The sequence below is a fragment of the Rhineura floridana genome, chromosome 2, assembly GCF_030035675.1.
Source record: "Rhineura floridana isolate rRhiFlo1 chromosome 2, rRhiFlo1.hap2, whole genome shotgun sequence".
In the NCBI taxonomy this organism is placed as follows: domain Eukaryota; kingdom Metazoa; phylum Chordata; class Lepidosauria; order Squamata; family Rhineuridae; genus Rhineura; species Rhineura floridana.
This window is the reverse complement of record NC_084481.1, coordinates 216,895,273-216,920,756: the sequence shown is the minus strand read 5'-3', so window position 1 is coordinate 216,920,756 and position 25,484 is coordinate 216,895,273. Positions and strand designations below refer to the sequence as shown.

Below are 25,484 nucleotides of genomic sequence, written 5' to 3'. Positions count from 1 at the left end.
CATTCCTTATCATTTGGCTTAAATTGCTGCAGTAAAAGAGATTTGTTAAAAGAATCAGCAGTTAAGAATCCCTGGGTGAGTTATAACTTTTCTCTTTTATACACGAAATTAAGGCGGAAAGAAATCGAAATAGCTTATCTTTGTTTTTATTGCAAAAAGCTGGCCTGGAATTGAGCATTTTAAAGATACAAACGGATGAGAGATATCTAATCTGAGGAGAAATTTTTTGATTTATATGAACTTTTGAGTATTATATGTCTGGGACTATTTTTTCTGGTCTACTTCATTTTGACGAATCTGCTTGTTCTTTATGCCACTAACTATTTGGATGCTGTGAACTAAATTTGTTTTGCATTCTTGGACACATAAGAGATAAGGCAGTTTGTGCTGTCTACATTATGATGTCATCTGGTTTGGAATATTAACTCCTTTGTTGCTGGAAAAAGAAATAAATTGCTCTCTGCTTGGGAATAGTGCTTTATTGGAAATTGAAGGGTTTTTTTTCTTCTTGGTTTTAAAAATGACAATTAAGAAAGTGGCTGAGACCCTGGAAGTAAATATGTTTCAGAAAATAATGGATGAGATTGAGATAACGAAACAAAAACTGAGACATGGCAAACAAGAGATGAAAATTGAATTTGGCAAAATGAAGCAGGAGCTGAAAGAAATAGGGGATTTTATGAGAGAGGAGGTTGATGAGATCAAAGATATAATTAGACAAGCAATAGAAGAAGAAAGAAAAATTAAAGGGAAGATGCAAGTCCTGGAGATTGGAACAGATATATCAAATGTGGAACTGGAAAAAGATTTGGAGTTTATGGACCTTAGAGATAAAGATTACTGTTTGGAATTCAGCGTTGTCCCTGAAGAAATTTATGAAGATATCAGAGATAAAGCTATCAATGTTTCAAAAAAATTTCTGGACTGGAATGATGTGATGGAGCTTGAAATAGAGAAAATCTATAGAATTAATTACAGATATGTGACAATGGAAAAACTCTCAAGAGATGTGCTAGTGCATTTCGTAAAAAAGAGGAACAGTGATATGACTTTACAACAACATTTCAGTAACACATTCAGAATTGATGGCAAGGAAATATTTGTGAGGAAGGAAATTCCCATCAGACTCTTATTATATGACTATGACAGCAAGATCATTATGGATGCAAGGATGGAAGATGGAATTAACACTGATAATGGAAGAATGGCTATTGAAACTACTGGACCTAGCAGACTTGATGAGATGGATTAATCGACATGTTTATTTGGAGAAAAATCGATGGATATATTTCTCAAGGACTGGAAACCTCTCTTTGACTTTTTGCGGAAAGAATAAAGTGATGTTAATGAGATTTGATGATTAATTAAGATAACTACGGAGGAAAGTGATTTTGTAATATATTAAGAGACAGGTTTGTTATATACTATAGACCTATAACTGATCTGCGACAAATCGGAAGTCAACATTTTATTTTATTGTATTAGTTATTAATTTGTTTTTTTGTTTTGTTTTGTTTTGTTTTTTGAAACTTTGAATAAAAATTAATGATAAAAAAAATGGTTTACAACCAATCAAAAACCATACAATAAAAACCATTAAAAATACAGTAAAAAATGCCAACTATTGTGAAAAGGTATCTTCTTAATTGCCTGCTTAAGCCTGGCAGAACAGAAAGGTTTTCAGCAGACGTTTAAAGGTTAAAACAGAAGGCACCTGCTGAATGTCTGTTGGCAGAGCATTACAGAGAACTGGGCTGATAATACTGACTTTGTGATTTTGTGTTTATGTTAAATGGGCCTCGCCATCTCTAAGAAAAACCAGTGCTGCTCCTGCAGATGATCTCAGTGACTGAGCTGGGACAGAAGAGTTCAGGTGGGCCCTAAAATACCCTGGACCTAAGTTGTTCAGGGCTTTGTAAATTAATACAAGTACCTTTAACCTGGCTCAGTAGCAGATGGGGAGCCAAGGCAGGTGCTTTAAGAGGGGTGTCACATGTTGCAGACCATGCACCTCCAACAGCATTCTGGCTGCCACATTTTGCACTAGCAAAATTTTTTAAAATCCAGATTAGATTATTCCAAAGTAATCATTCTAATCTAGCTCCATACTGAGAATCAATAACACTGCTGGGAAGCCCTACTATTCAATCTTTTAACTTATCTGAGTGTAGAGTACAAACGGATGACCAAAACAGATCAAACTAACCAGCACTCACAGATTCTAAACAGGCACATTTTGCCTCCGATTCCAAATATGCATACCAGTTCCACAAACAGAAATGTGCAAACTAGCAATATTTTCTGTGCATGCCATCTGATGGGCATTTAAGAGAAAGGACAGTGATTGGGGCAGACGTATCATGGAGACCGACCAACCACAGCTTAGCTTTAGCCAAAGCTCTCTAGGACTGAGCTTTCCCTTGACACGCATTTTCAGAGCCAGGGCGCTGAAAATACGTGAAGAAATAAAGAGTTTTCCTGATTGTATGCAGAGTGTTTATCAAGCTTAGAAGCCCCGAGGCGGCGCCTCCCATTTTTTTTTGGAAGTTAACCACTCTGGGGAGGAAGACGCGCCTGAAGCTGGGAATCCCGTCCCAAATCTAAGGGAGAGATGGAGCGCAGGCTGCAGGCAGTGGGAGCTCTCCAGAGGCACCAACCCATCACCCCCAGCAACGCGCTTCGAGCTGCTCGCTCGCTCCCGCCAGGCTAGGCCGCAAGGTACCTATCTCACCTCAGTAGGGACCGGAACCCCTCATGGCTAGCTCTCGCTTCACCTCGCCTCGCTCCCAGGCCCACCAGCGCTGGGAAGGGAAAGCCAACGCTGAGCGCTGGGGCGGCTTAGCTGGGCGGGGCCGGACGTGAGCGCACTTCCGAGGGGAAGGAGCGGCTTAGACGGAGGACTTGCGTCTGTGGCGGAGGCCTGGCAAGGATGGCTGGTGAGTGTTTCCAGGGGCAGCTAGAGGGAGAGGAGAGCGGCCTGCGGCGCCTCTTTCTAGGCCGAGGCGGGGCTTCTGATATTGGGCCGCAGAGGGTTGAATAGGCAGGGGCGAGTCCTAGTGGTCATGCTGATTCGTGGTTTACTTACAAGTGATTATTTACCACGTATAACCACCGCCAGTTTTTTTTTAAAAAAAGGTATCTCGAGCCTGCTACCATTTTCAGGCCTTTGTGGGGAGATGCTGGCGATTCGCGTGTGAATAAAGATGGTACTTGTTGTTATGTGCCCTCAAGTCGATTACGACTTATGGCGACCCTAAGGTGGTACTTAAGAGAGCCTCAAGGTAGTACGTGGGAAGGGATGGTCCCCCAGTAATATTTTATTTGTTTAAACTATTTCTATCCGCCCTTCTATCCTTCAATAGGGCACTCAGGGCGGCTCACATGCACAATAAAAACACAAAAAACGTTAAAATAGAGAAAAATACATAAGATACAGTTGAGAAATATAGGGGAGTGATATTAAAAGGGTTAGGCAGTAATATTGCTAGGCGGTAAATTTTAGTCGGACAAGATCAATAATTCACGCAATGCATTATTACCTTACAGCAGAGGTGGGGAACCTTTGCCACCCTCCACATTGGTGGACTGCAATTCCCATCACCCCAGATGATTGGCAATGCTGGTGGGAGTTGGGAGTCCAACATCTGAAGGACCGCAGGTTCCCCAATCTTGACACTTGTTTAAATGGATTTAAAAGGGAGTCTTCTCAGGGTCAAGCCTTCACAAAACAACAGATAGAACTTTGGGCAGAGTATGAAGCAGTGGGTGGATAAATGGGTGCTGTAGAGATGCAGCATTAGACCACCAAAAATCACCTTAGGAAAGGTATCACCAATTTGTTAAGGCTGTCTTCACTGCCAGAACTGAAGGAGCCAAACAAATGTTAACTGGAAGAGAGATCAAGTTGTGGGGAGTATTACTGTCTTCATACTCTGCTTGTGGTCTAGCTGGAAACATCTGGTTGTTCACTGGAGGAAGCAAAATTAGATGGAGCTTGAGTCGTCCATCAGGGTTTTTCTTGTGTTCCATAGCAATTCAAATAAAGGACTAGGATACATCACTGGAGTATGCAGCATTCACAGTGCAAATTCTATACATTTTAGCTTGGAGGTAAGTTCCATTAATTTCAAGGGACTTCGAGTTTCAGCACATGCTTTTTGTGAAGTCTGCACTAGCAATTCTTGGCTCAAGAACTGGGCCATAGTAGTTATTCTGATTAACATAGAGTACAATTCATATGCAAGACAGTTTTGACAACTAGGTAAAGTTTTCCTCTTCCGGTTTTAATTTTTGTGTTTAGCTAAAAGTTTGACCCCCAAGACACCTGTGTTATCTATCAGTGCAAGAAAAATTAAAGATAATGCAGCAGACTGGCATAATTTAATGATGAAATGGGAGACTCTGAATGACAAGGGTTTTACTACTGCCACCAACATCGTGAACATCAAAATCACCACAGAGTAAGTATTTTGAAAAGCTTGCTTATGGTTCCTGTACAAAGGTCCTTTGTCATCAAACTAGCAATTAATTAAATCTGTATGATGCAAACTTAAGAAGTAACAGCTTATCTTACATTACATACTTATCAAAGATGCCCCTATAATAGGCAGCAAGGAGTACAGAGTTGCAGGACTGGAGTAAAGCTCCTATTATGTACAATGAAGGATATTTTTCTTTAGGTGTAAAGGCAGCAAGTTGGAAATAGAGCATGATAATACTACATCTGAGTCTGAAAGACAGCCACTTGAGTACAATATAGAATTGGAGGCGTGCTGTATAGAACTACTCGGGATCTTCGAAGACATGGTAATCTTCTTTGCTTTTCAGTGCATTTTCTATTTCCACATTCCTCATCTTCTAGGAAAGGAGAGGCCATAGTCCTTTTCAGTAACTTTTTACATGACAACTCAAGACAACATTCTTTCACAGGAGCGCAAAAGAGGTGTTAAAGAGTGTTTAATTAGCCTTATTCCATCTTGTTTAAAATAGCTCTGAGAGACAGTAAAAATCTTTCTGCAGACAGTTACTTGCAGTGCCTGACTCTTTAATTAGGAATCTGAATAAAATCACCTGTGAACCAAGGTCAAAAGTGTCCAGCTATTTCAAAACAAATTCCTTACAACTGAGGATTTTTCAGTTGGATGAGGCCTGGAAGCTGCCACCCTGTCTCTGGACCCTGATTCGCCACCTCATTGCTATGGGCCTATTCTTTAGGAAGCCCAGTGTTCAAGCTGTGTGTTTTAACTGGTCCTAATAGCTGAATTGGTATGACGATATAAAGCTGGTCAAAGGTGAGACCTGGGATGTGGTCTGACCGGCCCATTTGGACTCTTGTTAGCTGGAATACCTCAGTAAGGCTTTAATAGCATTTAGATGCAGGTATAGCTCAGCTTTACTATTTTGTAGTGCTATATTCCTTTATGCAATTGCTCTGATTGGCTTTTATTACTGCGTTGAGATTCTTTTATCATTTGGTGGCCCCCGCTCTAAAAATCTTCCAAAACAAGGTCCTTCCACAGATCATCTATGGGGCGGCAATATGGGGCTGGTTGATTCCCTACTTCTCCTCTCTAGAAGCTATCCAAAACAACTTTCTTAGACAGCTTTTGTGCCTACCCCCTGGTACACCTCCTGCGCTTATGAGAGCTGAAGTGGGTCTCCTTCCTGTCAGCGCCCGAATTCATGAATCCTTGTTGGCATACTGGACTTCTCTAACAAATGCACCATTCAAGATCTTGGTGAAGGCTTGTTTTGAGATGATTGTAGAGGACAGACTGTGGAACCCAAAATTTCAGGCGATCCACCTACACTATCATATTCCAATACAGTCGACACTTTTACTGAGTAAGATTAAAATCCGAGAGCAGATGGAGCGTCACTGTATATGGATGGACAGATTGGCAATCTCTAATTCCAAGTTCTCGAGCTGGTTTGGGCTATATAAAGTAGAACATATAAGGGCAAATTACTTGTCACTCCCCCTACCGGCTCATTTACGATATGCTTTCACAGCCTTGAGATTCCAGACAATGCCAAGTGCTTTTGTGTCTGGCCGCCACCTACAGATCCCGCGGGATCAGCGGTTATGTATATGTCATACCGGAAAGGTGGAAGATCTCCCTCGTTATTTATTGGATTGTCCTCTTTACACCCACCCAAGAACCAAGTTTCTTGATACTCTAATTAATCGCCATGGCTCTGGACGGGTGGACCAAATTGTTCCCTTCCTTCTAGCTGACACCGATTATTGGGTCACCTATTGGGTGGCACACTTTGCCCTTGCGGCTCAAAAGCTGAGGGCCAAGTATTCATTAGACCTGGGATCTTAGGAACATTAGACGCCGTTCTTAGGAACATCTGATGAAGCTCACATAGTTTTATTTGTTTTAGCTTTTAAATCTTTTTGATGGTTTTATAGCCAAAGTGTGGTTTTTTAACTATTTGCATGTATGTTGTGATGGCCTATGGTCTGGCAATAAACTTGATTGATAATATTAGACACAACACCAATACAAAAAACAACTAGGTTTTAGAAACTGAGTAAGAGCACATTGCAATGTAACTATAGTAAAACATTTAGGGACAGTGATGCTGAGAACAATATGCAAAACTTTCTTGTTGAAGTCAATGAGGTTGAGTCCTTAGCTTTGTAAAATATTTACTGCGTAATAGACTTCCTTTCATAATCTTACAAAAATGCTTGATAAACAAGCAGAAAAACTTTCTAAATGGTAGGTTCACAATACACCTTTTCAGAGACAAAATAAATACCTCACGGTGTGTTTAATTCCGCCTTGAGGGTCCCTCTTTCTAGCCTTCTTCCTTACCTTTAGATTTTTCTACCTTGGACAATCAAGGGATTTAAAAAAAAAAAAACAACCCTGGCTGCTACACAAAAAACAAAGTGATTGGAATAGGGGAAAGCATTTAAGATCTTTTTCTGGCTGCTGGATTAATTTTTTTTTCTGCCCAGAAACCCTGAGAAGGCTTCATGCTGAACTGCCCACATAGGGAAAATCAGAAATTAGACCTGAGTTACAGACAATTTGGTCAGCCAGCTAACTGTAGTATATGTAGCAGTGTTTCTATCTCTCTAGGCCTTTTTTCATCCTTTGCTGTCAAGTACTAAAGAAAAAGAAAAACTAGCCACTGTTTATCAGTACAGTAGGGCCCCGCTTCTCAGCATTCCACTAATACGGCATCAGCAGGGTGATCAGCTGGAGCAGGGGCTTGAGCTCCCCTTACTCCAGCTGATCTCGCCAGAGGAGGGGAACAGCTGATCTTCTCCTCTTCTGGCATGATCAGACTCCCGCGCTCCAGCTGATTGTGCCGGAGGAGGGGAAGAGCAGCTGCAGCACGCTCCAGCTGATCTTCTCTTCCAGCGTGATCAGACCCCTGTGCTCCAGCTGATCCTGCTGGAGGAGGGGAAGATCAGCTGTAGCGCACTACAGCTGATCTTCTCCTCCGGCACAATCAGTGGGTTGGGTTCCAGATCCCTGTGCTACAGCTGATCTTCTCCTCCGGCACAATCAGCGGGTTAGGTTCCAGAACCCCACGCTATAGCTGATCCGCTTTTCGGCGGGGGTCTGAAACCTAACCTGCTGTATGAGTGGGGTCCTACTGTACACTAAGTACTTTGAAAGAGTAGAAGGGTAACTTAAGGTAGGTATTTTTTCAGATCACTTTAAGCTGTTTATTTCACCCTTTCACAATAAGCACCCAATCCTGCTCTACTCATCATAATAACCGCAAAATAAATAAACTCTTACTACTTACTGCAGGCAAAAAACATGCTTCTTTGTTGCTGATTGGATAGAGAACACAAATGAAACAAACTGAAAAGCAAAGGAAAGTCCAATGGGTAGTCTAACTCTAGCCCATAATACAAAGTCCTAATACTTAACTCTTCAAGGGTCATGGTTTTTTCAGGATAATTTAAATAATTATTGGGTGACTGTGATCATGAAAAATCCACCCTATCAGGAAATGTCTTGAGTGAGATTTTTGGGGGCTCTTCCAGATGAACCTTTTGTTGTGCCCTGCCTTATCCACTGAATTTTTCAGAGGGTGCTATTTTTAAAACAAGTTGTCATTCTCTGTCATGTCACACATTAAAAACAACCCCCCCAAAAAAATCAGGGGGGCATTGCCCCCATTTGGCACACCCTGATATAGGGCTGACCTGGTGAGTAGGTTTATAATCTCTCAATTCTGAATGGAAATGGACTGCCTTCAAGTCGATCCAGACTTATGGTCACTCTATGAATAGGGTTTTCATGGTAAGCGGTATTCACAGGGGGGTTACCATTGTCTCCCCGAGGCTAGTCCTCCCCAGCTAGCTAGGGCCTGCTCAGCTTGCCACAGCTGCACAAGCCAGCCCCCTTCCTTGTCCACAACTGCCAGCTGGGGGGCAACTGGGCTGCTTGGGACTATGCAGCTTGCCCACAGCTGCACAGGTGGCAGGTCACGTAACCCCTGAGCCACTCACTGTGAGGGTGATCTTTAGCTGGACCTTTACACCCAGGAGACACGAGCGGGGATTTGAACTCAGAGACGCTGGACTCCCAGCCAGGCTGTCCTCCCCACTGAGGACTCCCAGCACATACCAGCTGATAGCTCTCAGTTCTCCTGGAGGGTAAATCCAGTGGTGCCTTTTGGCCTGCTCGCTATCTAAGGCTTGCCCACAGTGAGTGCTTTATTGGCTCTTGTGGTCAAATCTTGAGGCTGACCTAATTGAGCAGTCAACCAGATTTACAATTAATCTCTTCCGTACAGGTTATTCAGAATGGGAAACTGAAGCTATTCTTAATATCTATTGTGCAAGATGCCCTTTGTGAACCTCTAATTTAGTCCAGTACCGACTGAACATCTTAACCAGTGATTTGTCTCTAACCCAGTTCTTCATTTTTGAAACAAACATTCCCCACCTCTGACATTTCTGAGCTGTTGAAACTATGGATTAAGTAGCCCACAGATGCAACATAATAGTCTACTCAGAAATGTCACACTGAATTTAAAGGGACTTAATTAGATAGGTAGGGTTAGGATTGCTGTCTTGGTTAATAAATACTAGCTTCTTAAACAGACATTTAAGATTTTCTGTCTTAAACTTTATTAGAAAAAAGTACATCAGAAAATGGAAAAATTATGTTCAACAACTAAAGGGATCTGTGAATTAGAAGCATATCACGGAGATCGCAAGATGCCATTTTTCCACACATGGCCCACTCCTTATTTCTGTAAGTAAATTCTTCCTTTTTGAAATGCTTATTTCTTTCTCAGGCATATTTGAAAATACTCAAAATACAATCAAGCAATGAAATTTAGCTCATATTGGTTGAATTGCAATTCTGCCAGGCAAGTATGGCTTTCGAGGAAGAATGTTTCATGACACCATACAACTACAGTTCTCAGGATTCCATGAATTGAAACTAGGATGGTTACTTTAAAATTTCACAGTGGGGCAAGTATGGAGGTTGAGAGATAGAAGACTTGTTAAATTACATAATTATAAAAAGCTGATGTGGTTTGAAAATTATAGGTAAGCAATGCAGCTATTGTGTAATGCGTTCAGAAAAATGGAATATAAAAGAAGAGAATTGGAGCCCTTCTCAGACCCTCTCAATTATGACTTCGTCCAATTGAAGAAGAGTATGCATGAAGGTGCTAGCTCTAACCCCATCCTCCTCCTCATACTGCATACGATCCCTACACAAACTGTCTGCAGCGGGAAAGCCTCCTGGAGACTTCTATGCATTTTGAAGGCCTGGGGAAAACCAGGCTTTCAAAATGTGCCAGAGCATCCACAAGTACAGGATGCTGTTAAAGCCATGTTCAGCATGCCTGAATAAGACAATAATTGCAGCGCTACTTGATTTTTTATTCTTCCATTTCAGATGAAGTTTCTGTGAAGCTCTTAGACATGTACTCAAAGGAACTAAAACTCAAGCAAACCATTGTGCAAGAGATTGCTCATACTGCTGACCAAGATCTCCTGATGGTCTACTTGTCGTCATGGTTATACCAGCCCTACATAGAGAACACCAACAAAGTACTGCTAGAAAGTATGCTCTTGGAAACAGGACACAGGCTGGTCTAACCTTCATAGTTATGTTAAGATCACCTTAGAGTTGTATTAACATTAAGTCTTGAACTATTGTTAATACATGGTTTAAACAGTATTTTATTAATTTAATTTTTGTATTGTATTTAGTTCTAGCTTTTTAATAAAATACAACTTTGGTGTTTTTTTGTCTGTCTACCATGCCTTTGGGGCTAGCAGGCTGCATAGGGGCTTACATTAATGCAGAACAAAAACAATTCCAAAACAAAGACTCAGTATCTTTAAAGATCTGCTTTCACAATATTTCCATATTCAGTGAAAATCCCTGTTCTACAGCCTGAGATTTGAACAACAACATATGAACAACATATCATCTTAGGACAGCTGTAGCTAGATCTCTCTGAATGCGATGACAAAAGCTAGATCATGAATAAGGGGAGCACGTTCTCTAATATTAATGTCTGGCTCTACCCTGGTGATAGGCCCCTCCCCTATTTCTGTTGCTAGTCCACATCCTCTGCATGACAGCACATAAAGCAACTAATGGATTTCAGAAACTGTTACAAAAACGAAGCAGTAGTGACTAGGTCTTACATATAGCAACAAACATGAAAGAAACCTGCTTCCTGCTATTTTCAGCATCCCAACTGCCAAACCAAAAGGTACCAAAAGCTAGTAGGCAATTCTACCCGGGGGGGGGGGAATACAACACTGGGCAAAAGCTTCATGTTACTATTTCTGCTCAGGTTGTGGCCAGAGCCATATATCTTTCAAAAATTGCATCTACTCTGGGAAATCTACATCTTTTGCACAGCCACACTAAAGTCTACTACTCTGTAGACCAGGGAGGTTGGATTACTCTCTGAGTCAGGGCAGTCCATTGCTGCCAGAGGGCCATAAAATATTTAAATATGAAAGTGACCTATTTACCAGATTTGTTGTGAATTGACACAAACCCTCTAAAGTACTTTAGCAAATTAAAAAGTCCTTCACCTCATAACCGACTGCAATACAGCTACATCTCTGTTTATACTTACCACCTTTGAGCAGGTGCTATGTTCAAAGCATTAACCAAGACAGACCAAGATGTCAAGGACTGCATACATTGCACCTTGAATCTGAACTAGATGAACCATCAATTATATTTTTATTTTCAACATTTAGTTTTTAAAATTGAAGGCTTCCACAGACTTAAATTTCATAAAATGTTTACTTTTCTTACTAATTAGGTAGCTCTCCGTCTTACAGTCTAGTTAAAAAGCAATGCAACTTTGCCTAATAAATTCTACTAAAAGATAAATCAGCTTGGTTAAACAGTGCAGTTAACCACAAACTGGGAAAGTAATTCCATCTAATCTTCGGAATTGTTGGTTGTAATGTGTACAAACCTAAATTAATAATAAATTAGTAAATTAAGATTTGATATGGAAAATACAAATTCAAGAAATCTTTAAAATGCCTCTACAACTGTTTTTATAATGGCTTCATTTTTGTTTTCATCAGTGTGTGCAACACTGTTAAAAGTGCTTCCATAATTTCCAAAGAACTTGAAGGTGACTGTGCATAGTAGTATCAATTTGTGTTACAGCAAAGGTTGAGAAAGACAGCAGCACAAGAATGAGGCAAAACCTGAATGGTTTCATGTCTGTAGAGAAGTTTGTGGCTCATCTATAATCTCATTTTCCCACTATTTCTCCAGTTTCTAACCTAGTTCAGTCCTTTTTTAAATGAATTGTTAATGAGTTTTCTAAGCTTGTACAGGAAAAACCCTCTCCTTGACACCCAAATGGATGAGCTACTGCCATGTTACTAATTTGGGAAGATTTTGTTTACCTAATCAAAGTTCTTAGGATGTTCATACTATGTTAATAGAGAAGTCCTCACTTCCTCCTCCAAAGGTTCTTGACATTTTTCATCATGAGTGTTTTCTTCATGCATTGACAAGGCAGGATTCTGATTAGATGTTTCAGATGCTATGGAATTACAAAACTCAGGCACACTTAGGTTGCTTGCTGCGTTACAAGTTGAGTTTGCTGATACCAGCTTTTCTTGTGAACTTTCTGCACTGACAAGTGGCAGTCTTTCACCCCATGAGGGTAAGCTGGCTGAACAATTCAACTTTGATATACTTGAAAGTTGCAAGGTCTCAAGCTTCACTTGCATGAACTGATTGTGTAAAACCATATCTGCTCTCTCATTTGAAACTTCCACTTCAAGTGATTCATGGTGTTCCTTTTGCTGTAATGTATTTCCAGAGAAAATGTTCCCCACACAGTTCTGTTCTGGAACAACACCTAAACAATTTAAGTAAAAAACACAAAAACTTAAATTTACATACATGCTCTTAAAAACAGACAAAATGTAAAGTATTTTGATAAGAGAGTATCAGCTAGATGATGTTGGCATTGTTACACCTAAAAAAAAAAAAGCTGTTTTAACTAATACTAAACATTAAATAGTAGGATTGATCGTTTATAACTGAAAAGCTTCCAACTGGGTTGAAAAAACAACCTGACCAGCAGTGTTGCATTTAGCCCTTGAAGTAGCCCTGTCATGGAACATTTACCAATGGCAAAGTCTATGTGTGCATGCAGGTGGGGCAGGATTCAGCACTTGCATTGGACCCGAGTTGAAACACTAGTTACATGACCTCGATGTATAGTTTTTAGTGCAATTATAACACTCCTCAGACTGGAAGGTATGTCACAGGGCATAAGCAAGAAAGTGCAAGAGCAAGGATGGTGGTTTTCATTTCTGGCTGAATCCTTTTGTGCCACACTGAATTTTGCTCTTGAGGCTCTATGTCTTCAGGACTGGCTCTTTAGGCAGCTTAAGGAGCTACAGTGGGGGTGGAGGGGGCCACAATGTTCTTATGGAGCATGAGATTCTGTTTAACAGCAGCTACTCCCCACTCCAAAAATCATATTGAAAACTTCTGAAAGTCTCACTTCAGTTTCAAAAGCCATTCGCTTGGACTGATGCAAGGGGTTCGGTGGACAGTCTCAGGCACCTGCCTCACAGCAGCTTCCACAGGCACCTATGTTCCTTCTGTCTGGACACAGTGGGAATTAGGAGGCAGTATCTAGTAAAAGGCCTACAAATGGCATCTTGCCAAAAGCTCCCCACAACCCAAGGCCAACCCTATTTATGAAGTTAGTCCTGTTTATAAATGTGGCCTCCTCTATGCATACGATTTTGGGCAACTGTCCTTCTCCCCACATGGATGCCTAGAAAAACCACATCCTTTAAAAAGGCACATGCAGCAATACGGCAGTGAAAGCTAACACAATAAGGGAAAGAAATTAGCGTATTTTCAAGTGACAAATGCAAATACAGTTTTGGTTGCCTTTATACAAAAACTCCCCTAGTTGAAGACACAAGGCCATAAGATGCCCACACACCTCTCGTTTCAGTAATCCAAATTCAAAGTAGCCACAGAGCTAAACATAGAAACGACACTTTTTACAAGATGTTATGTGCCATCAAGTCAACTACGACTTATGGCGACCCTATGAATCAGTGACCTCCAACAGCATCTGTCGTCAACCACCCTGTTCAGATCTTCTAAGTTCAGGTCTGTGGCTTCCTTTATGGAATCAATCCATCTCTTGTTTGGCCTTCCTCTTTTTCTACTCCCTTCTAATTTTCCCAGCATTATTGCCTTTTCTAGTGAATCATGTCTTCTCATGATGTGTCCAAAGCATGATAACTTCAGTTTCATCATTTTAGCTTCAAGTGATAGTTCTGGTTTAATTTGTTCTAACATCCAATTATTTGTCTTTCATATATCAAATCCCTACTGAAGACAAAAAGCTTGTTGGGCAGCCTGGCCTAACTTACAGAATTGTGAAGATAAAATGGAAAAGCCATGCATTAAGATCCCTGATAGGAAGGGAAGATACAAATGCAACCGGTATTGCATAAACAGTAGTAAAGATGTATGAAATTTTTACATGATCAGACGCATATTTAAACAAGTCCCCCCCAACACGATTTTTAGACTTACATCAGTACATTTTAAGGTTGTTATGGTACCCTTCCAGCTTTTTTCACATAATGTTATTCTTCAGGATAGAATGGAGATACTAGAATTCACATACCACCACCTTCATATGTAGGACATCTTTCCTTTATTTCACTATTATCTGAATTGATATTCACATTCTCCAACAGATTTTCTGCTCTGATCTTTTTTGCAAATGGCAACATTTCATCAGAACTCTGTTGACAGAAAGAAGAGAGAGTTTGGAAAGAAAATAAACTTATTGACGTATTTATTAGGGATCAATTTTTTAGTTTTTATAATTATTCTAATATTTCAAAAAGTATTACTTCTCATTTGGCAGCACTTTGTGCTACATAAGAATCCAAATTAAAAAAAATGTGTTTGATTTGCTTTATTCTAGACCAATTTTACATGAAGGTAGAATTATTTATTTATTTTATTTATTTAAAATATTTCTATCCCACCCTTCTACCCTACAATAGGGCACTCAGGGCAGCTACAATAAAATCGCACACATATATAATAAAATACACAATAAAACATTAAAAATTACAGTAAATTAAAATGTATAAAATACTATTAAAATACATAAAATGCATTATGCATACACATACAAACATAAAACATGTATATACGTGCATACACATATAAGGTAAGAATAAAAGAATTTAAAAGATAAAAAACTTAAAACAGTGTCAGGCTGACCCGTCAGTCCCAACCAAAGGCTCTCCAGAACAAAATAGTTTTTACAAGTTTCCAGAAGACCATCAGGGAGGGAGCAAAGTGGGCTTCTTGGGGCAGGGAATTCCAAAGTCTGGGAGCCACTATTGAAAAGGCTCTCTCCCGTGTGCCTGACAATCTAACTTCTTTCATTCCAGGCACGCAGAGGGGACAAGAGGTAGATGATCTTAAATCCAGATTAGGAACATATGGGCGTAAGCAGTCCCTTAAATATATTGGTCCAAGGCCATTTAGGGCTTTAAATTCAAAACCAGCACTTTGAATTGGGCTCAGAAACAAATTGGGAGCCAGTGGAGTCGATAAAGCACAGAGGTGATATGCTCCCTGCACCGTGCTCCAGTTAACTTTCTGGCTGCTGCATTTTGGACCAACTGTAGTTTCCGAATTGTTTTCAAAGGCAGCCCCACATAGAGTGCGCTACAATAATCGAGCCCTGATGTCACCAGTGCATGTCACCGTGGCAAAGTCAGCTGCTTCCAGGAACGGATGCAGCTGGTAGACCATTTTGAGATGGCCAAAAGCACCCCTGGCTACCGCAGCCACCTGATATTCCAGCAGCAGGGCAGGATCCAGAAGAACTCCCAGATTGCGGACCTGCTCTCTCAAGGAGAGTGGAACCTCATCCAGAAAAGGTTGCAACACTATTACTGGGGCAGTTTTTCCCTTGACCGGCAACACTTCCGTCTTGTCTGGATTAAGTTTCAGTTTGTTCGCCCACATCCAGCCCTTCACAGCCTCCAGGCACCGGTTTAGGATGAGCAGTCCCACCTTGCCATCAGATGGAAGGGAGAGATAGATGCTGAGTGTCATCAGCATATTGATGACATTGCACTCCAAATCTCCGGATGACTTCTCCCAGTGGTTTCATATAAATGTTAAAGAGCATGGGAGACAGAATGAAACCCTGAGGTACCATGTAGGCTGTAGGAAGCAGAACTATGCAAGAACTTATATTTTTATGTAGACACTGGTAAAGTTCAGATTTTCGAGAAAAGAATGTTAGTAGTTTCGTGATATAGGTGACAACACTTATTTTCAGTAAGGTATATTCATTCAGAAAAGCACCATCAAGTTCAATATGTTGCAAGAGTTGGACATATTATTAGTGACAAAATTCACCCATTTCATACCTCAGTTGCTCGTTTCTGTCCCCAAATCTCTGTAAATACATGCTCATTGATAGTTTTAATACACACAGGTGAAGAGTCTATTGCTTGAATCTTTTGCGCTTCAAGACAGCTGCTTGTAATTCCTAGTGATTCAGCCACCTTTAAAAAACAAGTCAGAAGATTTTTGTCCTATACTTGAAGCACACAATTTATTCAATCATGAACTCCATTTTAAGAGTCTTGTTTACAGGAAAAAAAGTCAGCAGTACCTGCTTCAATTATTCTGAGGATGGTCTCCTTGGACCTTCAGGTAAGACTTTGAACACGGTGCTTGTAAATTAGGTCACTTTAGTAGCGAAAGATGTAAGTATTGTTGTGCTCACTTTTTGCACCCAGGTACCAATAGTTGATCATAGCCAATAGGCTGAGAAGCACAATACAGAAGTGCAACCATAAAATTAGATGTACTTAATCTCTGCCTATCAGATCTCCAACATTTGCAATTTATCTTTACTTTCCTTCTTGAAAATGTGCCAGTGGAAGTTTCACTTGTATCCAGTTTGGCTAATGGTTAGCACCCAGATACACAATTGCCCAACATATTGTTACCTTGGGATTTTTTATTTCCAGGGAGTCATTTAATTCAGGATTACTGAAATAGTCTTGGCACATTCTCTTTATTACAGCATGCAGCTCTTCAAATTCCCGGTATACCTCCGGAAACAGTGCTTTTCCTGGGTAATTTTGTTCTACCTGGTTAAAAACAAAAGCTACATAAATATACACATGTTCACAATCACAGACTATAAGCATAGTTCAAGCCCGTTATCATGCAAACAGACAATAGGTGACTATGGTACCTTTTAAATAAAAGGTAGAAAGCACTTTTTGAAACTCTTCAGAGTCCCTCACCTTGACAACATTGTTCATTATGTTAGTGGTTGGGATCAGCAGTGTCGGTCCCTCTGGCTGCCATTGGCTTAAATTGGTCTTATGTTAAACATAGATTAGGTAGGCAGGCTGCAGATGTCTAAGAAAACTCTACGCAACAGAGGCTGAGTTTCCAGGTCCATGAAGGTTATGTTAAATTAAAAACTGTAAATCCTGTCTACCTATTACCAGAAAAAATATCTTACTGGGATCACTTACTAGTCTATATTTCCATGAAGAGTGAAATAAAGAAATGTAACCTTTCCATAAACTATGACTTGGAGCGGGACAGGGAAAGTGAAGTGTCTCACTTTTTCAATCTTCCGCCATGCAATTCCTTGTGCCCCCTTGTAATCTGGTTTCACCCAATTTTTGTTCGTACCAACATGAGAGAGACTAGTTAAAATAGTTTGGTTAAATGCACATAATAATAAAATAAATATTAAGATTTCAACGTCTATTTTACCTTCATCAGTAGGAATTCAAATACAGTAACAAGTGTTGTAAAGCGTGGAACAGCCAGCTCCATGAAGTCTTCATTGGCACATTGCTGAATCCGCTATTAAAAGATGATAATAATTTCTTTAGAGAATTCATAAAGTCTCATTGCTAAAATGCCAAGTCTAAATACATGAAAATGGATAAAGAATGCATGAAATGCATACAATTTATCATAGAAGACAGATACAGCGCCTTGCAAAAGTAAATCAGACCCTTGACTAATGTTCTCGTATTACTGAATTACAAATGGTACATTGTAATTTTATTCTGTATACTTCATTTTGAAACACTGAAACTCAAAATCAATTATTGTAAGGTGACATTGGTTTAAGTATTCAACCCACACACATTAATATTTGGTAGAACCGCCTTTTGCTGCAATACAACTTTAAGTCTTTTGAAGTAGGTATGTACCAGCTTTGCACAGCGTTGGAGGGATTTTGGCCCATTCTTCTTAGCAGATTTGCTCCAAGTCGTTCAGGTTGGTTGGACGTTGCTTGTGGACCGCAATTTTCAAAGAGCGCCATAGATTCTCAATGGCACTGAGATCAGAATTTTGACTGGGCCACTGTAGGACATTCACCTTTTTGTTTTTGAGCCATGCCAATGTTGCTTTGGCCTTGTGCTTGGGATCACTGTCTTGCTGAAAAGTGAATTTCCTTCCAAGCTTGTTTTTCAGTAGACTGAAGCAGATTCTCTTGCAGTATTTCCCTGTATTTTGCTCCATCCATTTTAACAAGATGCCCACGCCCTGCTGATTAGAAGCATCCCCACATCATGCTGCTGCCACCACCATACTTCACTGTAGAGATGGTGTGTCTTGAGACATGGGCAGTGTTAGGTTTGTGTCACACATAGCGCTTTTTTGCCCAAGAAGTTCTACCTTGGTCTCATCTGACCACAAAACCTTTTCCCACATCACAGTAGGGGCACTTTCATGCTTTCTGGCAAACTCCTGACGTGCTTTCAGATGGTACTTTTTGAGTAATGTCTTCTTTTTTGCCACCCTCCCATACAGGCCAGTGTTATGCAGAGCTCTTGATAAGGTTGACTGGTGCACCATTACTCCACTCCCAGCTGCTGAACTCTATAGCTCCTTCAAAGTGATTGCTGGCCTCTCTGTGGCTTCTCTCACAAGTCTCCTTCTTGTCTGAGCGCTAAGTTTTGAGCGACAGCCTTTTCTTGGCAGTACCTGGGTGGTGTGATGTAGCTTCCACTTCCTGATTATTGATCCAACTGTGCTCACTGGGATATCCAAACACTTGGACATCATTCAGCTTCCACAGCACAGGGGTTGAATACTTATACCAGCAACGTGTTTCGATTTTTTATGTTTCTTACAAACATTTCCCAACATAAAACCAATGCCACCTTACAATAATTGATTTTGAGTTTCAGTGTCTCAAAATAAAAAATCATACAGTACAAAATTACAATGTACCATTTGTAATTCAGTAATGTGAGAGCATTGGTCAGGGGTTTGATTACTTTTGTAAGGCACTGTATGCTTTGTAAGTTCACTGTATGAACTGGTGGTGACTGACCAGGAATGAGACCTTGAGGGCTTAGTGGATAGCTCAATGAAGATGTCAACTCAAGTGTGCAGCAGCTGTGAAAAAGGCAAATTTCTTGCTAGGGATCATTAGGAAAGGTATTGAAAATAAAACTGCCAATATCATAATGCCATTGTGTACATCTATGGTGTAATTAAGTAATATGAGAGCATGGGTCAGGGGTCTGATTACTTTTGCAAGGCACTGTAAATCAAATCACTGAGAAATATCAATGTCAGGAGATAGTTCTCATAATCATTACCAGCATAAGTACAATTTAAAAATCCCTAGTGGTTATGCCTAAGGGCAACCGCACACAAAATTCTTCCTAGATGAAGATGATTGAAACAAATGTAGAAAACATGAATATTATGTGTGAAGCACACACTACTGGATTATTTTGCCCACGGGCAGACATGTTGAACTCTGCTGAAGTTTTCAAAAAGGCTTCCAAAGCCTCCTTTACTACATGAATGGCTAGCTACTAAGCAGAATATTAGCTGGAAGATTCTCAAAGGAAAAATACTAATGCTGTCACCCAATAACTAATAAATTATTATATCTGCATAAATGGTCATATACGTGTAAGTAGCTTTGATAAGAAAAGCACCCTTGTTCTTAGATGATGCATGCCACATGTCATACCCTTAGAAACATTCCTTCTTTTGTGTGTGTGTGCGCGTGAGAACAGCTCTTCCAAAAGAGTGATGGCCATTTGCTGTTTTTATATTTACATCCCTAAAATTATTTTTAATATGTACTGCCCATTCGGGGGACCTTTTCAAGCTATCAAAGATTTTAAATTGATTTGTCTGCCTTTACCAACCTTTGGGTCTCCAGATGATGTTGGACTACAACTCCCATCAGCACATGGCCAATGGTCAGGAATGATGGGAATTGTAGTCCATCAACATCTAAAGACCCAAAGGTTGGGAAATACTGGTCTAAGTGACTGATCAACTAAGACAAGAATGGGGAACCTATGTCAGTCTGAGGGCAGCATTTCCTCATGAGAAAACTTCTGGGAGCCATGTACTAGTGGTGGTTGGGGACAGAACAATGGTTGCAGTTCTTATATTTGTAGAGTAGGATCTCTTTCCAGCCACATAAAAGTCAGAGGTTTCTACACTTTTCCACCCCACAACCGCTGTATCCAAGCAAGCAAGGTATTATTAAAGTTCAATGACACATTCCAGCCAGGCAAAGTCACTCAAGGAGGGTGTGGAGCAGGACTTGGTGAATGGTGAAGCCTGGAAGAGAATCCAGAGGGCCAGACAGAATGGCCTGGAGGGTTTCCCACTTCTGAACTAAGTTCACAATCCTAAACACATTTACCAAGCAGAAAGTCCCACCAACCTCAATGGGACTCAATTCTGAGTAAAGATGCTTAGGATTGCATTGTAGGTATTGCAGTCTATAGGGCAAATTATCACTAGACAAATAAGCATGAAAGATTGTGAAAAGGAACCATACCTCTTTTAGTCTAGCTTTCCTTCTAAATATATTGTGGTGCTCTGCTGACATATTATTAAGTGACTTGGAAGAGAACTGACCGGGTCTGCTAAATCTTCCAGAATACCTTGATCTTTCAGTTGTCTTTGTTTGGCCATGCCTTTTTAGTTGTCTGGGTCTTCCAGGACCTAAATGCATTAAATGGGTGTTTTGATGTTCTGCTATCTTTCCATCTTCTGCAGATGTATAAGGCTTTAAAAAAAAGATAAGAAAAATCCTCTGAAAAGTTTTCTCTTTATATATTCATTTTTCAGTTTGAAATAACTGTACTAACATGATCCAAAACCATCAGCATTAAAAGGCACATATGCTTCCCACATCTCGCCTCAAGGCAAGGAAGACAGCAAATTTCCTTTCTGAAACTACATTATGCCTGCCTGCTCCCTAGATACACTGCAACATGATGCCATATCATCATTGGTAGAGCTTGCTGCTAAATTGTGCTGTTTTAGAAATTATATTGATATAACCCAGTCCACTTACCAAAACAAGTAATATCTACATTTTGACATAGCAAGGAGTGTGGATGGGGCAACAAGGCAAAATGGTGATGCCTCAGGGACCTCCCCAGCCTTCTTTCCTGTTGCAGCTGCCAAGCAGCAGTTTTCATCTGCTACTGACGAGGGAAGTTCAAGATGAATCTTGCAGACTCATAGGAGGAAGCAACGATTACTAGCAAAACTTTTCCAATTTACCTCAGCTATCCAATAATCATGTCCAATAATTCACAGTAATTTATAACCTTTTAAGACATACATGTAGCTAATAAAGTATTATTTTCATTTGGTTACTGTCCATTTACATCATACGCCATTCATTAGAATGATTTTTGTATGGTATGCCTTTATCTCAGATTCTCCATTAAATACTTAAACATTACCAGCGGCCTCTATCCCAAGCAAACCTCCTCTCTAAATGCACGGATAAAAGCTGTATATGGCTCTTTCCATCCTTTCTAACTTGAATGAGTTCCTAGGTTTTTAGGTTTGAAGAGTCAACAGTGCAGCCGTTCAACTATTTCAGCAATGCCATTCTATGAGGTCTGGGGGAGCACTGATTGTATAGAGTTTTGCTGTCCGTTACCTGTACTGAAATAATTAAATGTCAGAACTCTTGTCCAAGCTCAAAGCACACGGAGGTGGCAAAGGGAGATGCAGCTTACACTGGAAAGGGGGGTGGGGAAGAGATGAGTGGAACAGTGAGTGATCACTCCCTGGATAAATTGAAATACAAAAAAAAATTACCTGTTGCCTACTCTTTGTCAGAAGATTTTTTTCCAAGTCTACAGCTAGTCCGCTTTCATTTATTAAAGTGACAGTAACTGGTGGTGGTGAAACTGTCTGATGTGCACTTTTACCACTTGCCTTCCCTTTACACTCCAGCAATGCCACCCTATGAGGCCAATTTATGGAGGAAGATTGTGGAGATTCTTCCTTCCCATGATCTGGGTTAAGTTTATAATGCCGTGCTAATCCTCCTTTTCCTATGTAGGATTTTTTACAACTTTGGCATTTAAACAATTTTGGCTTCAGGTCATAATTCAGGGGACCAAATAATGAGCACACTTCCTTCTCCTTGTCACCATCATCTTCCACACTCAGCTCAGAATAGTCATCAGAACCAGACTGGTGACAATCAGCCAAGTCTTCAGTTTTAATGAATTTGTAATCCTTAGCTTTATATTTGGGAGGCCGTGAAATCCGCCCAGAACGTGTTTTCACTTTTAGAGATTTTTTAACTCTATGATGTTTGTTTTTCTTCTCATGGTTTATAAGTGAGTTTACTGAACAAGCGGAGTTATTTCGAGAGTCTTTTGCAGCTACTGTAACAGATTTGTTTTTCTGTCTATTGAATAGTCCCTGTGTTATCTTGCCTACAGATACCTGTCCAAGAGAATGTAAAGGTCTCTGCAGAAGCAGCTGAAGTGCAGGTTCAGAAGAATTATATAACAAAAATTGATCTGGCCCAGTTCCTGTAACAGACTGTATCTGAATAACTTGTGGATTAATAAGGTTGAGTCCTAAAATCCTGGAATTCTTCTCAAGTGGCTGATTCACAGTTACATTATTGGATTCAACTGCTGCAAGAGATAGTTGTAACCTTTCTTTTGCTTCTGTTTGCTCAGGCTGTACTTGGATACAGATGGTTTCCAACTGCTTTAAGAAAAAAGAAATTTTGTTTAAGCTCATTCTCATAAGGTTTTCTATATGCTTTTGAACATCAGATCGATCCAGATCACCACACTTGTCTAAAAAAACTCAGTACTATTAGAATGTTCTCTTTTATTTTAAAGCTAATTAGTCTCATGTACACAAGCAACATCACTTGGGGGTGGTAGGAAAGCAGCTATTGCTATTCATGCAATTATATTTTGGCTGCTGCAAGAGGAAAGTCAGATGAAGGGTGCAGTCTTAATCACACTTACTTGCAAGGAAATCCCACTGAAATAAAGGACTTTAGTCCAAGAAAATACATTTAGGATGATTGGTCTGAAAGACAATACAAATCTCTATGTAGCATAACTGATTTTTAAAAAGACTCTAGCTCACATGCTCTTTACATTACTATTGTTATTGTTGTATCAAGTTTTGGGGAGCAATGACAGGAGAGGGCTATTGTCTTCATGACTTGCTTGTGGGCTTCCCAAAGGTATTTGGTGGCCATTGTGGGCAACAGAAAACTAGACTAGATGTACCTTTGGCCTAATCCAGCAGACTTCTTGTACCTTTAATATTTATCAGTTACAAGAATGGAAACAGGCCTAAGACTGTGTGACTTGGTACCCTTCTGTAAAATAAAGCAAGCCCTTCACAGCCTTGCAGGCGTTAAAACTGGAGCATAAGAAAGCCTCAGTACTTTCTCTTTGTACTAACACTTGATCTGAGTACTATGCAGCATGCACGCTTGCCAATGATGTGGAAACTTTACACTTCAGAAACCTAAAGACAAAGGCTGAATGCAGATACTGCACACAAGAAGCAGAAATATCAAAGTTTATGAAGCATGGCCAATTCCTACATCCAATGATCCAAATATGGTAACTTTTGGAAAAGTATGGCTCAACAGATAGGAGGCACTCATGTATACCTGCCCAACAACTACTTCAACCTATATTAATGTGTGTACATACACATATCCTGCTACAATCTTCTTGGTCTACTTCATTCCTGACAAATGAGTTAATCTAAGGGCTCAAGTTCACACAAAGCGTTCAATGCCTGAGGACCACAGCCTCAAACAATGCCTTACAGTGTTTGAATGTATCACAGAGAAAGAACATTCACTTCACTGAATGGCACCTCAAAAGTACAGTCAGTTCACACATTCAATTTTTACAATAAGTGAACAGTAGTCAAGTGTAGAGTGCTCAGGTGATGCACATGCAACACAGTAACTAGTCCAGAGTGCCACTTGAGTTTTGCATAAAGTGGTTGCAATGCCACAACCACTATCGAGCTGTAACCCTGAAATAAGCAGCATGCATTATGTTGACTTAAACAAACCTGTTATTTATAGGTAATAAATTATACAGCACCAAAGAACATAGTGTTTTATGACGTTTCATAAAAAGAAAATACAGATCCAGCCCCCCCCCCCCGTTTGCAATCTAAGAGTGAAGAGGACAAAAAAGGAAAAGAAAAAAGAGACAAGGGTAGCAAGGGATGAATGCACACACTTAAGGGTAGTTAGGCTTAGTTACAGTTAGGAATGAGGATTAAGATAAAGGCTTTATAAACAAAAAATACATTTCAGTATTGACCATGTAGTCTCAACTACTAATTGACCTGCTGTTGTTAAGCTAGTAAATAGTCTAGAAAGGTCAGCTGATGTTCCATTAATGGGAGCTAATGGTTAGATTATTCCTGATAGCTGGGAATCTGCATTTTTGTATGGTATACCCATCAGTGTGGAGAAGGTGCCAAATGGAGCAGACATTTGGGCAACGTTAGAATGGACACAAACGTGGGCATTTACAATAAAGAGTACACACACCCTGAAAATAGTTGGAACTGGGGGTTGAGATTTGGAGGGAGCAATGTCCAACTTGCTTTCTGAGATCTGCTTCCACACAGGAGTGCCTGTGTGCCTTACACTATTATTATAACGTACAAGGTGCAGCAAATATTATAAAGGACCACAAGTATCCAGTACCCTGGCTCATTCAAAGGAAACAACCCGATACAGGTGGTCCCCGAAGTTATTCACTGTCAGGTGACGTAGGGGATCACGTACCCTTATATTAAAATATACTTGCGGCAACCCCTATATACCACTCAGGGATCAGCCATCCTCCAATCCCCCCTGGACTCAGGGAAAATCTTCAAGAAGCCCCGTAAACTTATACCTTGGGCGGAGGAAGCCTGTTGGGGGCAACAACCGCCGCAGATTTGCCCTGCTGGAGAGCGACCCGCTGGGCAACATTCTGCAGCTGCTGCGCCGCGGTGTACAGGATACCAGACACCGCCACAGGCCCCGAAACCGAGGCAGAAGTCGCCGAACTGAAACCCCGAACCGGGATCTCGGCATCAGACACTAGGAGGCCGTTGTCCTGGGCTGGCGGCGAAGAGGCCCCGTTCCCTTGCGACAGTACGGCAACCTCGCCGATACGCTGGTCTGCAGATATCTCGGCGACTGCCCTCCTCTCCTGCTTCCCAAGGGGCGGCCGAGGCGCTTCATCCATCGACTTCCGAGGCTCTTTTCCTGTCACAGCCCCCAGAGGCTGGTTCAACTCTCTGCAGCCCAACTCAGCTGCCAGCGCAGGCAATTTTTTGTTTATCTGTGGGTATACAACAGTCCCGGAGGAAGGTACCTCCAGCCCAAAACCCGTAACCTCAGCAACAGCCTCCTTTCCTTCAGAACCCGCCATCTTAGTTAGCAGTTCTGTGAAGGACACGGTTGGAAAACACACTAAGCCCCGCCCCTGCCGTGTGCACGTGAGGAACGACCGACTTCGGACCAATAGGGATATTTCGCAAGCCTCGGCTGCTTACCTTGCGTCATTAGACTGGGGGGGGGCGAGATGGAGGGAGAAAAAGAGGTAAAACGTGACAGTGGAAGCCGAACTGGGA

At 40.8% G+C, this 25,484-nt stretch overlaps 3 protein-coding genes across 13 annotated transcripts in view; 1 reads left to right on the top strand and 2 right to left on the bottom strand.

The window, feature by feature from the left end:
* Positions 1-2,994, bottom strand: part of TECPR2 (tectonin beta-propeller repeat containing 2) — a 67,411-nt gene extending 64,417 nt beyond the window's left edge. For all 4 annotated transcript variants that reach the window (XM_061612190.1, XM_061612193.1, XM_061612192.1 and 1 more), the window contains exon 1: positions 2,732-2,994. The gene's annotated coding sequence lies outside the window, so the exon portion shown is untranslated. The remainder of the gene's footprint in view (positions 1-2,731) is intronic.
* Positions 2,737-10,248, top strand: CINP (cyclin dependent kinase 2 interacting protein). Of its 3 annotated transcripts, none has more exons than XM_061612201.1 (5): positions 2,737-2,936; positions 4,301-4,460; positions 4,680-4,806; positions 9,119-9,239; positions 9,897-10,248. In XM_061612201.1, the coding sequence occupies exons 1-5, from the start codon at positions 2,930-2,932 to the stop codon at positions 10,097-10,099; spliced, it is 618 nt and encodes a 205-aa protein (XP_061468185.1). In that variant the 5' UTR covers positions 2,737-2,929; the 3' UTR covers positions 10,100-10,248. The 3 variants fall into 3 exon arrangements, with proteins under 3 accessions (XP_061468185.1, XP_061468183.1, XP_061468186.1); XM_061612199.1 differs by lacking the exon at positions 2,737-2,936 and adding an exon at positions 2,969-3,135; XM_061612202.1 differs by lacking the exon at positions 2,737-2,936 and adding an exon at positions 4,042-4,110.
* Positions 9,897-25,337, bottom strand: ZNF839 (zinc finger protein 839). Of its 6 annotated transcripts, none has more exons than XM_061612196.1 (9): positions 24,761-25,022; positions 22,841-22,904; positions 21,660-22,571; positions 20,377-20,607; positions 17,316-17,408; positions 16,529-16,672; positions 15,941-16,078; positions 14,164-14,284; positions 9,897-12,357 (listed from the first exon to the last, which is right to left on the bottom strand). In XM_061612196.1, the coding sequence occupies exons 1-9, from the start codon at positions 24,940-24,942 to the stop codon at positions 11,924-11,926; spliced, it is 2,319 nt and encodes a 772-aa protein (XP_061468180.1). In that variant the 5' UTR covers positions 24,943-25,022; the 3' UTR covers positions 9,897-11,923. The 6 variants fall into 6 exon arrangements, 5 of the variants coding, with proteins under 5 accessions (XP_061468180.1, XP_061468181.1, XP_061468178.1 ...); XM_061612197.1 differs by having other exon boundaries at positions 21,660-22,568; XM_061612194.1 differs by lacking the exon at positions 22,841-22,904 and having other exon boundaries at positions 24,761-25,336.
* Between the last annotated feature and the right edge of the window lie 147 nt (positions 25,338-25,484).

Excerpts from the sequence above, each read along its gene's own strand:
- CINP (XM_061612199.1), top strand. The coding sequence starts at position 3,063 with ATGCTGATTCGTGGTTTACTTACAAGTGATTATTTACCACGTATAACC. Across the intron at positions 3,136-4,300 it reads CAGTTTTTTTTTAAAAAAAG|CTAAAAGTTTGACCCCCAAG; the intron begins GTATCTCGAGCC and ends TTTTGTGTTTAG. Across the intron at positions 4,807-9,118 it reads TCGGGATCTTCGAAGACATG|AAAAAAGTACATCAGAAAAT; the intron begins GTAATCTTCTTT and ends AAACTTTATTAG.
- ZNF839 (XM_061612194.1), bottom strand. The coding sequence starts at position 25,282 with ATGGCGGGTTCTGAAGGAAAGGAGGCTGTTGCTGAGGTTACGGGTTTT. Across the intron at positions 17,409-20,376 it reads GGAAAGCTAGACTAAAAGAG|CGGATTCAGCAATGTGCCAA; the intron begins GTATGGTTCCTT and ends ATCTTTTAATAG. Across the intron at positions 16,673-17,315 it reads TTGAATTCCTACTGATGAAG|GTAGAACAAAATTACCCAGG; the intron begins GTAAAATAGACG and ends GTTTTTAACCAG.